The sequence below is a fragment of the Dreissena polymorpha genome, chromosome 3 (assembly GCF_020536995.1).
Source record: "Dreissena polymorpha isolate Duluth1 chromosome 3, UMN_Dpol_1.0, whole genome shotgun sequence".
NCBI classification, from domain to species: Eukaryota; Metazoa; Mollusca; class Bivalvia; order Myida; family Dreissenidae; genus Dreissena; species Dreissena polymorpha.
This window is the reverse complement of record NC_068357.1, coordinates 57,691,234-57,703,696: the sequence shown is the minus strand read 5'-3', so window position 1 is coordinate 57,703,696 and position 12,463 is coordinate 57,691,234. Positions and strand designations below refer to the sequence as shown.

At 35.0% G+C, this 12,463-nt stretch overlaps 1 protein-coding gene across 2 annotated transcripts; it reads right to left on the bottom strand.

The window, feature by feature from the left end:
- Nucleotides 1–5,406: 5,406 nt before the first annotated feature.
- Nucleotides 5,407–10,643, bottom strand: LOC127874303 (uncharacterized). Of its 2 annotated transcripts, none has more exons than XM_052418547.1 (5): nucleotides 10,248–10,643; nucleotides 8,307–8,459; nucleotides 7,754–7,872; nucleotides 7,388–7,463; nucleotides 5,407–6,853 (listed from the first exon to the last, which is right to left on the bottom strand). In XM_052418547.1, the coding sequence occupies exons 2-5, from the start codon at nucleotides 8,377–8,379 to the stop codon at nucleotides 6,345–6,347; spliced, it is 777 nt and encodes a 258-aa protein (XP_052274507.1). In that variant the 5' UTR covers nucleotides 8,380–8,459; nucleotides 10,248–10,643; the 3' UTR covers nucleotides 5,407–6,344. The 2 variants fall into 2 exon arrangements, with proteins under 2 accessions (XP_052274507.1, XP_052274506.1); XM_052418546.1 differs by lacking the exon at nucleotides 10,248–10,643 and adding an exon at nucleotides 8,778–10,223.
- Nucleotides 10,644–12,463: the final 1,820 nt, after the last annotated feature.

Below are 12,463 nucleotides of genomic sequence, written 5' to 3'. Positions count from 1 at the left end.
ATTAGGAAGATACCCACTATTTATTCATACATATGTTAGGATGGTTAAGTACTGGTTTAAACTTATTGAAACCGATAACATAATTTTAAAATAAATTTATAGCCAAGCTCTAAATGATTGCCAAAATGGTCGTTCTAATTGGGTATCTAATATAAAAAAAATTGTTAGACATCTACGGTTTGTCATATGTGTTTAATAATCCAAGCTCTGTTGATGTTAAAATATTTATACCACATTTTAAAAATGTTGTTATTGATACCTATAAACAAGAGTGGTTTAGCTCTGTTGAAAATAGCTCTGTCTTAGATATGTACCGAGTATTTAAGCCTAAGTTTGTTTACGAAAATTATTTAGATTTACTACCTAAAGCACTAAGACACTACGTCACAAAGCTTCGAACTTCGAGTCTGCCACTTAGAATTCAAACTTGAAGATATGCTGGTCAAAATATACCTCGAAACGAACGTTATTGCCTTAGTTGTAACGAATTAGATGTCGAAGATGAGTTTCATTTTGTTTGTAAATGCCCTTTGTACATTGATATTAGAAGAAATTACCTTAAGAAATGTTACTATGTTAGGCCTTCTGTTTATAAATTCCACCAATTGTTGAATACAACGAATAAATTTGAACTAATTAAATTAGCAAAATTTGTAAAAGATGCTATGATTTTAAGAAATAATATTTCTAATGTTGTTACCTAACTTCAACAGTTATCCCTTATATTTAAAAGAATATTTTACCTTGAATTTTCGTAACCGTATACGATGCTGCTTATGTTTATATTTTTACTATGTTTATTTCTGTGACATATTTGATTGTGAAATTTATAGTGTTTAGACGATGTACACTGTGCAAGTCTGAATAAATATGTCTTGTCTTGTCTTGTCTTGGTATTAACGCCATATCGATGAAACTTACATTATCACTTTAAAACAATCGCGACAACTTAAAACATTACCAGTCTGATCGCTTCCATACTTCAAAATGATTAAATAATGTGATTGCATACGCATATGATTAATCACATTGGATGTATTGTATCATTTACAAGTGTCTTACATAAAGGATTAAATTACTATCGTACTTTTGTATAAAGAATTGCACATTAGTAAAAACCAGATTTAAGAGAACGGTTTAATGTTCGTCATACATGTAGCGCATTCATTGAAAGACATTCCAGTTAACTGCTTTACAGGGTGCATGATCACGATACCTTTTGGGGCTCGCAAATAAACTTTAATTTATGTGAAACATCGGTAAGTGGTTCTTTATTTCAAATGATTTTTTAAAAACAATTTCTCTTAATAAGTTAAACTAGTGCATAAAGGAAAGTTGTCGATGCGTATGGCATGTGAAATACATCAGGATTCAATGTACACAGCAATTATGAACACGGTTATGCAGCACGCAACGTGAGATTTTGGCACCGATGTCAGACGTATTCAAGGATTTATTCCCTCATCTTTACTGCAAACTGCAAGCAAAACTGTCTTGTATGCACTAAAGATTTTTGCAAATGTATATCAATAACTTCGAATATTTGCAAAAATACAGTTCTTCATATATGCCCCATTATGAAATGCACATAATCCATGAAAAAATGGTCCACGCGATCTTGATGAACGTCGTGGAGGTGTGGGAGTTAGCATCGCAACTGTCGGTGTTTCCGGTTTTGATGGTACACATAGTTGACGCACTGATTGAAGCTGAGCTACTGTGAGTGATTTCGGAGCCACTTGAGTAGGAGAAGTCGGAGGTGAAATGTTGATTGTCACACAGGGGCTTAATATCAAAAGCTATGTCATATGAAACCTGACATTATCAGCTGGGGGTCCAGAATGGCAAATGTCCATAGATACGGGTCAAGGGGCAGGAATCGGCTGAAGAGGCGACAGATAAGTGTGTGACTTATGGACGGGTATGGAAACGCCATCTAAATCAGTGAGAATCATCGGTCGAATTGAGGGTGGATACGCAGACGTATACATCCGGCGGAACTTCCTGTTTCGTGGGGGAAATCGTGCTTAGCCTACTACTTGTATTGCATGTATGTATATATGTGGAATTTGTTCTGGTTTGTCCCATTTTAATGGTATACGACCAGTCTCATTTTAAATCATAACAAAGTCACCAATTTTCATTGGTGGCACGCGCCGGGACGTTTCCCGACCTTCATATGTCTGTTTCTAAGAGCAGCTTCTCGCAGGTTTACGGTGTTTTGGCATGTTTCATGAATAAAGTAGCGGCCTGGAATAATGGGTATACCGTCTTTTACGGCACGATTGCAAACACACAGAGCTGGTAAAAGTTGTGTGGGGGTTCCAGTACTGTAGGATAGCGCGTTCATTGTTGCACTCGCCATTTGGCCCAGTCGTTTCAGCCTTCGTCCGTTTAAATGTTTTGAAAAACTAATTCCGCTCTACAATAACTGGTATGGCATGTCACATATGACAGTCTGTGGTGTACTCCGCAAGATTTTAATAAATCCAGAGTTGACACAGGGGTAAATTCCGGGTCGCCATCTGACATAGATTATCTGGTATTCCGAAAGTGACAAACGTTTTTCTCAATGTTAATGAGACTTGTTGATCCATGTGTAGACTTTTCCACAATCGGCCAGTTGAATATATGTCGATTATCACAAGATAGTTCAGACTTTTAGGATGAAAGAAGTCAGCACATATGCATTGACAAGGGTATTTAGCGTACACCAATTGTGTCAGGGGCGAATTCGGTTGAGATGGTGCCATTCTGTTGCAGTGTTTAAAATTCTTCCTCATATCAATTATGTCGGCTTTGATTCCCGGCCAGGCTACTGATTGTTCCGCTCTAGATCATCGATGTGACACAATGGTGTGCAGAATGAAGCGATGTTAATATATTCTGTCTCGGTGAAGGGCAAATCACCAGTCGATCTTTGTAAATAATGACAACGTCAAACGTAGATAACTAGTCTCTATTCCCATAGAAGCTTCGTATAGAGGATGGAAGATCAGACTGACTCAGTAATCTCTAATAATTGGTGCATGTTCTTGTCATTTGATAAGAACATGCACACTTTGTCACACGTTACCCATTTTAAATTTTCAACCGAGCTGACGACTGAAGAGTAGAGTCAGAAATCATAGTGCAAACGGACTGCGACCACGTCATCAATTATTTCCATATGCTGCTTCTACTGCTAAGCTGCGTTAGACGGCTTATGGTGCTCGATGTACGCACCGGGTATATACAGCATTTAGAATTTGTAACGAGTAATCTTTTCTTTTAAGTTTCGGAGTCGAGCATTCGAGATATTTTCATCGGGTCTGTCTGCTTATAGTTTTATGAGGGGCTTATGGTCCACAGCAATGATAAGATTGGTCCACAGCAATGATAAGATTATTGCATCCGAGCACAAATGAGCTTTTCAAGAGCATCAGCCACAACCAAAGCTTCTCCCTCAATCGGTGAATACCGCGATGAGGTCGCACTAGTAAATATTTTCCCCAAATACAGTGGTTATCCAGCCAGAAGCCCATCGATGGGTTTAGTCTCTAGCACATTCACAATATTTCTGAAAGAGCCAGGACCCTATACCAGTTTTATACCAATCAACGGCTAAGCAAGTTTGAATAGTCGAATCAAATATGCGCACACCATTTTCAATCTCGTTGATGATCATTGCTTTTGATTCGTGGACTTTATCTTCTAAATGTGAGGCCCATGTTAATGATGTACCTTGTTTAAATAGGTGACGAAATGAAACATCCGGTTTGTTATACTAAACGCGTAGGAAAACCTGTTGATAAGACCGCACCGTGAGCATACATCTATGATGTTCTATGGTCTTGGGAAATCGAGAATGGTTTAGATATTTCACAAACATGGTAGAACACAGACCAAACCAGCAAAGTCCACACTATCTTGCGAAAAGACAAACCTATCCGGATTAAGTGTTATACCGTTCTTTCCACAAATTTCTAACCAGATACATTTCTAAAACAAGTGTGTTTGGATACCGTCAGACCAGAGTAAGGTGTCATCAATACATTTTACCTTGTTAACGATGTCGCTGATAATCTCATCGAATCGCCGTGTGTAGCCATCTCCGGAAGCCATAAAACCCTGTGGAGCGCTGAGATATCAGTACCTTCCCCACGGTGTAATAAATGCAGTCAGATGTTTGTCTTCCGGACGAAGGGGTACACTGTGGTACTCATTCCAGGCACCAAACACAGTCTTTTTGTAATATGTGGAACTAATCGCGCTTGATGGAATGGGGCCTGTGTGTGGTGGGTTTCTCGGACAGCATGAGCATTTTAAACCTGCAATTCTACCTTGCATCTAGGTTTGCTATTTGCTAATTTGTGTGTTATAAAAACCTACAACCACCCTATTCCGTCATGAAATTTGAGATGTAGCTAATTCTTTTTCCTTATGTCGTTTCGTTGTTGTTACGATATTGTATATAAAACTGAAATAGAACACTCAATTATTGTATTGCATTTCCGTTTCCAGTTTTACATATGTATGTGAGAGTCGACTCCATATCGGTTTATCAAAAATTATTGAATTCCTCCTATAAGTTGCTCTCTACCACAACCATGTCTCTTACGTCATCGTTGGATTACCATCGGCGCAGTTGTTTCCATCTTTGTGGTAGAAGATTTATACAATTTAATTCAAGGGAACATTTCACAGATTTTGGAATGTATTGAAGTTTGTCATTAAATGCTTTATATTGATAAATGTAAACATTGGATCTAAAAAGCTCCGGTAAATCAAGAATAAAATTAAAGAAAGAAAAAACACACAGTCTTAACTGGGCTCGAACCACTAATCCCTGGAGTAAAAGTCTAACGCTTAGACCATTGGATCATCCGTGCTCATACAATGAGTGTGATGTATTTTATACTTTATATAAGCAATCCAATAAGCAGTGTCCATAAAAAACGACAACAAGAAAACTATTCAAGTTATTCAATCGTTTTGCGTTGCAACGCTTTATTATTTTCAGTTTTTAAATCGTCAAAAGATGCATATGTGGCTGGGAACGAGATTTTGACCCATCTGGTCAAAAAATGACTTTTTCAGTTAAGCATATATTATGAAAGTGCTACATCTGAAAAATCAAAATCTGAAATTTGAGCATTGAATTCCTAAAATTGACGAAGTTATGTCATTTTTTGTATTGCATGTCAGAAACACTGATTTGCGCGATTTTGTACGAAATGACGTTTCAATACAACGAAATGACGTTGTAATTCTACCAGTATTAGTTCATTTTATGCTGATCAGTTTTTGTTGATAATCACTCAATTGTGTGTGTATGGTGATGACAGTCATTAACTATGACTTACATAATTAATTGTATTATTATAAAACATTAAACGCTCATTGTTGCCATGGAAACAGACACTGTTCTTTTTTCAAATGTATTGTCATTTTAAAGAATTTAAGACACAGAATAACAACACATCAACAAAATATCTTCTGGACAGATATTAAACATTACCAACATGTTTATAGTAAAATCAATGTATGAACATTTTCTGAAAATAGGGGTGTATTCAGAAATTGAACATATTGTATAGCAACGAACTTGAAACTAAAATGAAAAAAAAAACTGACATTTTGAATTTTTGTTAAGCATCTATACTGCCATACATGGTTTATTTAGCAATTGTATTTTATTCAAATTAAATTAAGTTAACAGTTGCTATGGAAACAGTAAATTATCAATTTCATTTGTACCTGTTATCAACAATGAAATTGACCATAAGTGTAGATAGAAAATAATATCAACCCATTTCATATATAGAGGTCCAAAAACATGATTTTCAAATAAAAGAAAATTACAGCAATAAGCACATCAATATTCAATGGTAAACGTCACCAAAGATTAAACTTTACACAACAAAATATGTTCGTTTACTTGTAAAATATAATAGATACATAATATGAACACATATGTTTACATCACACATTTTGATGTCAATACAAACTACAACAGTTTAAGTTATCTTTGAACACATGCCAGTCATATTATACAATGTAATAATCATACTGTACAGAATATTTTATAGTGAAATCACTGAGTGAGTTGTTAATTATTAAAAATCTCAGTTCAGCTTATATATGCCCATAAACTATTTTTGATTATTGATTGCTATGTCACTTTCAATAAAAGAAACACACTATTAATAAGATATTCAGCTAATTGTCATACAAATAACAATACCATGTAAATGTTGTAGTCATGAATACTAATCAGAAAACAGTTTATCATAAGTATAATGCAAGAACAACAATTTGAGAAAATGAACAATTGTTAAAAGGATAACAAGCTCTCACATTTTTTACTTTGGAATAGATGGTTTGGGACACACAATGTCTCTGGCAACTTCATTGATAAAGAACGGTGCAATTTTCTCGTAAAGATACCACTGCCTCAGATGATCTAGAGGGGGGATAAACTTAACGGTTGGAAGGCAGCCTGCCTCGGGTCTTGCCTTTAGAAGATTAAATCTTACTTCCTCCGAGTCACAGAACTCTCGACAAATGAGAACCCCTGGCTCATCCGCAGTGCAACGAAAGTGGTAGTATTTTGTGATGTTTTTTAAAAGTTTGAAATAGTTTTCTAAAAATGTCTTCCAGTTCAAAAACACCACCGGTCTAGATGGATCATTTACGCGTTGCGGAATGTTATGCCCGGACCTAGAAGATGCTTTAACTGTGTAAGCAATGTCCTCCATACATTCAGCATCTGATTGGCGCCATTTTATTTTCCACACACCAAAGTGCCAATCTGGCGTGAATTTGGTATGTCCCGGAAGCATCATACTCAAGGAAACAGACTCATGCAGACCTGCAATGATATTCCAAAAAAACAGTAACAATTTTATAATCTTTTTCTTCAGGTTACAACCTCGAAAGATTCATTTCAATATGCTTTATACATTTTGTAATTGATATAGTATAACAAGAGCACCGCCTAGACAGCTCATCTATTTGTCAAAGTATGAATCAAATCTGATCATAAATAAAGAAGTTATGGCAATTTTAGTAAAATCTTTCCAAAATGAAATGGGGGGATTCTTGGGTGGGATGGTTGGACAGTCTTTCAAAAATAAAATAATACAAATAAATATTTGTTTTTTTAAAGGATTTTTCAACAACATAAAATGTTTTAATTGGGGGGGGGGGGGGTTAAGAGGGGGGTATAGTTGGGGTGTGGTCATTTATTAGATGATTAGTGCTGCAAGTATGAAAGCAATAGCTTTGATACTTTAGAAATAAAGTGGACCTAAACACAAACCTTTTCAAATGTCTCTACACACTACACATTATTATACTTTTTAAATGGTTATATTTTAAAGTAAGACAATGACCGTTTTATTACCTGTCAACACTCTCCACATGCAATAGCCCAGAATGGTGTTGTTTTTATTCTGCCCAACAGCATTGTCAAAGTGAATCTGCAAATAAACATTTCTTGTTTAAAATAATTAATATATATTTAAATGGAGATTATTGCTACACCTATGAAAACATTTATGAATTAATGGAAATAGAATTATGTTATGTCCAGCAACAAAATGAAATAATAGTTTTAATTACTTTAATATTTTAAAGTAATTACAAAAACATAGATTAAAGTAACAATTATTACAAAAGCAACTATGTATAAATTTACTTAATCTTTCCAATGAAAAGAAAGACAAAACATTATTTTGTTAATCTCAGAGTATATATAGCAATAAATTACCTCTGCGTGTTTTTCTCCAGCGCCAAAGTGAGAAAAAAAGTGGTGCACCAAACTTGTGACACAAGCGCCACCTTTCCCAGGCATTTCTGACTCGTCAATCATATAGAATCTCTGTATTCCTGTAATATTGTTTTATGTACATAAAAATAATTTTTACAAATAAAAACTATAAAAAAGACTATATTTTAATACGCCATGCATACAAGATTTTCACTTAATGTTTGTGCAAAACACTTGTATTGTTTAATTACAATATACACAAGGCTTGTCAGCAAAGGATGACATATGCCTCCTTTTTCCACATTTTTCTAAACCTAAACGCAAAGTGTTTTTGCACTTTTTCGAAACCTAAACGCAAAGTGTGACAGAATTTCAGACAGACAGACAGACGGACAGTGTGATCACTATATGCCCACCTTCGGGGGCATAAAAACAACAACTAAATAATGCAGTATATTAACAAATGTTTTTCTTATAGTAGTGCAATGTAGTTACAATTAGTTATTATTACATATTGTGAAGATATATAAAACTGATAATTACAATAACATACCTGTTCCTTCAGCGCACATCCCGAACACATGGCACTTTCTTGGTGTCGCAAAGTAGATTGGCCCCACTTGCATGGCGTGATGAGGGTAGTGTACACACTGGGCAAAATCCCATGAGTAGTGAAGTGTGGCATCTAGTGAACATGGTTCTGCACCTGTTAACAAAATGAACCAAATTGTATTAAGTGAATCAATTTATTTAGACATTTTTTATTATATATACATATTTTTATAATTGTTTACCAACATGTACAGCTAGATGCACCATATAAATGAATGTTCAACATTTAAGCTATAGCATGTTCATGGCAAAATGCATAAAATGCTGCGGTTCATCTTCCAGGACAAAGCACAAATGTACCTCATATGAGGTACCTTATTTGTATAACATATTTTTGAATAGTTAATTTACAATTTATGAACTTATAATGGAAATAAAATTTGTTTATTAAAAAATCCTCATTTTTCAAGACCTTCAGTGACATCTGTAGTACTGCACACAGCTTTACTACAAAGAACCGGGTCCTTGAAAAGTTGGCGTTGCCGGTTGGCCTTATGAACATGACATGTATAGTCACTTAGTACATTGTGCCTTTCTTCATCTGACAGATGAGCATTGGTTTTTAATTTGCCCATGAATTTTTGACATTTTTACACACAAATCTGTCGCTGGTGTAGCTACTGCAATGTGGGGGCATAATGAATTCCATTTGTTTCTAAATGTTTTTAAAGACACAACTCTATAGTTTGCTTCCTTTGCACTCTTCATGTATAAGTCATAAATGTCAGTTACATTTTTGTCACATGGAAGAAGCAAAACTGTCTGCTTTGGACAATTAGGCAGTCGTCCGGGCAAAGGTTATGCATTTTTATTTGCATATTCTTCAATGATTTTTTTTATTCTTGTAGTATCGTCGAATGAAAGTGCATGGGCAGGTGTTGTTTTGCAATTAGCATGTTCATTGACACTCAGGCCATACATGTCATAAGACTTACTCATTCTTTTCAAAGTTGACTGAGAAATTGCAAATGCAAAACAGAAAGTTTTCTTACAAATTTGCTGACCATGGAAAAAATATTTCTGAGACGGTCTCGTTCGCAACTTTTTAGATTTTTTGTTTTCAGATGTAAAAGTACTATTTTTTCTTTGGGTACAAAGTTGGGATTTAACTACAAGTTCTTTTTCTCTTGAAGACAGTTCCTGGCATTGGGTCCTATTTTCTAGCAGATTATCAACACCAACTATTGTTGAACATGGTTTACTTCCATAAAAGACAATACACTGGCATGTTTCACGCGTGAAATTTGAAATAATTTCTGCTTCTTTTTGATCTTCTTTTCTAATGTCATTCTGTTTGTGATCCATTTGTATTTGGTCAGACTCGGATTCGCCACACTTAATGTGGTCATCATAAAGTAAGCAATCAACCTGATCACATGTATCACCATCATAATCATCAAAATGATCATCAACATCTTCAAATGAAATACTTGCATGATTTCCCAAATCTACATCACAAGTTTCAACCTGTACAAAATTGGATTGGAAAACTGTCAAGTTATCATTTGATTTTGCAAAAGATTCATGGCCAATGTGGTATAACTCATAAACTTGTGCAAGTTCATTTAAAAATACGTCATCAGTCTGTGACAATTCGTATGGAATTGTAGATTCTTGGGAATACATTTCACTAGTTTGGCTCATCATTCTTATGAAAACTTCACATAACATAAACTATCATTGTATCAAAACCAAACGACATTTTTTGACAACTTCCGGGTGAAAATTCCAATTATCGCATATACTCATGAATCGAGAGCCAAACTAATTTTAACAGTGGTAATAAACACTAGACGTGGTTAAATTTATATGGGATACATCCTTTACCGACTAATTTCACATTATTTGACGGAAAAACAACAAAAAAGAAAGAAAAACTAACCTTTTTGTAAGCAGGAAGTTTATCCATTAATTGATGCAGTCACACGGTGCCGTAGTGTACGATGGGTTATAAATCAGCTATGGTTAAACTATACTAATGTTTTCGTATAAAAACCGTAACATAATCACTGATTGGGTAATTCATAGATTGTTTCGGAAAATAAATAAAAGAAATAAGATATTTATCGCAGTAAAAACGTGTGAAAATTGCGCGAAAAAGTTGTCACGACTTTGCAACGTTATTTCTCGTTAACGACGTCAGCGCCGAAAGGGTCAAAGTCTCGTTCCCAGCCACATATAATTGATATTTTATGGAATAATCAATGTTTAGTATTACTGTTAACTCACATATATCATAACTACAACAAAAATGTGCGAATCTGACACATTTTTTTTATTTTGTCAATTTGACAAAACGTGAAAATATCCCTTTAAAGCACACGTTTCTAATTACTAGTAAATCATATTAATTTATGTTTTGTGACATAGTAGAGTAAATAGATCTAAAAAAACATACGTTGTTTTCGAGTATACATCATTAACAGGTCAATGTTTCATGCACTATTTTCATAACACGCTTCTTGCGGAAAACATGCTCACCTCGTCTTCAAATGATGACATCAGCAAATCATCCACGTCATCATCGATCGTTTCTTATGCCATATTTTTTGCCCATGCGAAACAGCGCACTCTTTATGTCGAACCTCATTTGCTCCCGACCGTGATTTTCAATGATGCCCCGAGCACTTCCTCCACAAGCAGACAAACGACGTTACAACTAAATGAGTGCTCTCCCGCTCGCCGCCCATTGTCTACACTTGTAACATTTTCTCAGCAACAAGAACATTTGAAGTGACGTTATTGTTCTATGTTTGTCAAACCAGTACAATTAGCATAGTGTATAAGTACTTAATGCAATACTTGCATAACAACATTTGACTTTTAAGGTGTCTGCGAGTAAGGTTGACGGATTGTAAGTGATAAAATCCACATCTCTCTCTGTCTGACGTACGTATTATACAAAGTTCACTCTGACTTGTGACAATATTGTTTTATTGTATGAGCTACTTGTTTACAAGGACAACAAATTGCCACACGTATGTTCATCGAGCGATAACTGTATGGAATAATCTGAGGCAGGTATCATTGCCTTGTAGAAAAACAGTATACATGAGGATCACACTGTGCGAGAACGTGTACAGTTGAAGCCCCGACATGAATGTATTTTTATCTCTTTATTATGAAAGAAAACGCGCGAATAGAGCACAAAACGAAGCAAGGTACCACGTTTTATGAAATTAGAAATAGCATGCATGAATAATGTTTTGATATGCAATCAATTGGAATCATTTAAATCACAATTTTACGTTTTCTTGACTTGCAAGACTCTCCTTGATAACGAATCCGAATCGAGACTTTTTGAAGGATACCTTGGATTCCGGCGATGTGCATAGTTAAAACGCTCGTACGCTGGAACATTTTAATGTCGTGATAGAACAGTTAATACAGGCACTATCATACATAATCAAGAGCAAAAATTACAAAGTAACAACAGCTTATCTTTTATACTCAAATCTGAAATATTAAATCACTCATAAAGCAGAACTGTCAGCAATATCATCTCTCCTTGGCACGCAGACGGTTTATCCATTTGCACATATTTTGTGTTTCCCTGCTTTTCAAATCAGCAGGACTGGCAAAACATGATCCAAGAAATAAGTCGTGACACCCTTTCTGGCAAAAACTAGGAGAGGATTAATAGGCAATTTATAAATGACAACGTTTGTGTCACTTTATTATAAAGCAGGAATAATTTACTGACGTAACCGTGATATAATGGTGATAAGAGTATCCTTGGCAGAGGCAACAGAATTGTAAAGATTAACAGAACGAGTGTGGTAGCGATTTCGGCTCTTCGCCTTATTTTTGTTTAAGTGAGTAATCATTCACAACTTAACTTTTATTATTCACGGATATTATATATGCCCTTTTCATGTTTAAACTTTGCAAGTCAAAATATTGTTCGTATTGATAGTCATTATAAAAATAGCATTCTTTAATAAATCATAAGGATTTTTTGTGATAAGACCATGAAAACAATATTTTGGTAAAACTTCACAAACAATCACAAGAAGTTGCGATCGAAAGAAAACACATTTAAAAGTGCCTTTTGGAAAACAAAAATACACCTCGCAAGTTGTTATATCAATTATTGAT

Excerpts from the sequence above, each read along its gene's own strand:
- LOC127874303 (XM_052418546.1), bottom strand. The coding sequence starts at position 8,940 with ATGGGCAAATTAAAAACCAATGCTCATCTGTCAGATGAAGAAAGGCAC. Across the intron at positions 8,460-8,777 it reads TACTACAGATGTCACTGAAG|GTGCAGAACCATGTTCACTA; the intron begins GTCTTGAAAAAT and ends TTTTGTTAACAG. Across the intron at positions 7,464-7,753 it reads CTGGAGAAAAACACGCAGAG|ATTCACTTTGACAATGCTGT; the intron begins GTAATTTATTGC and ends GTTTATTTGCAG.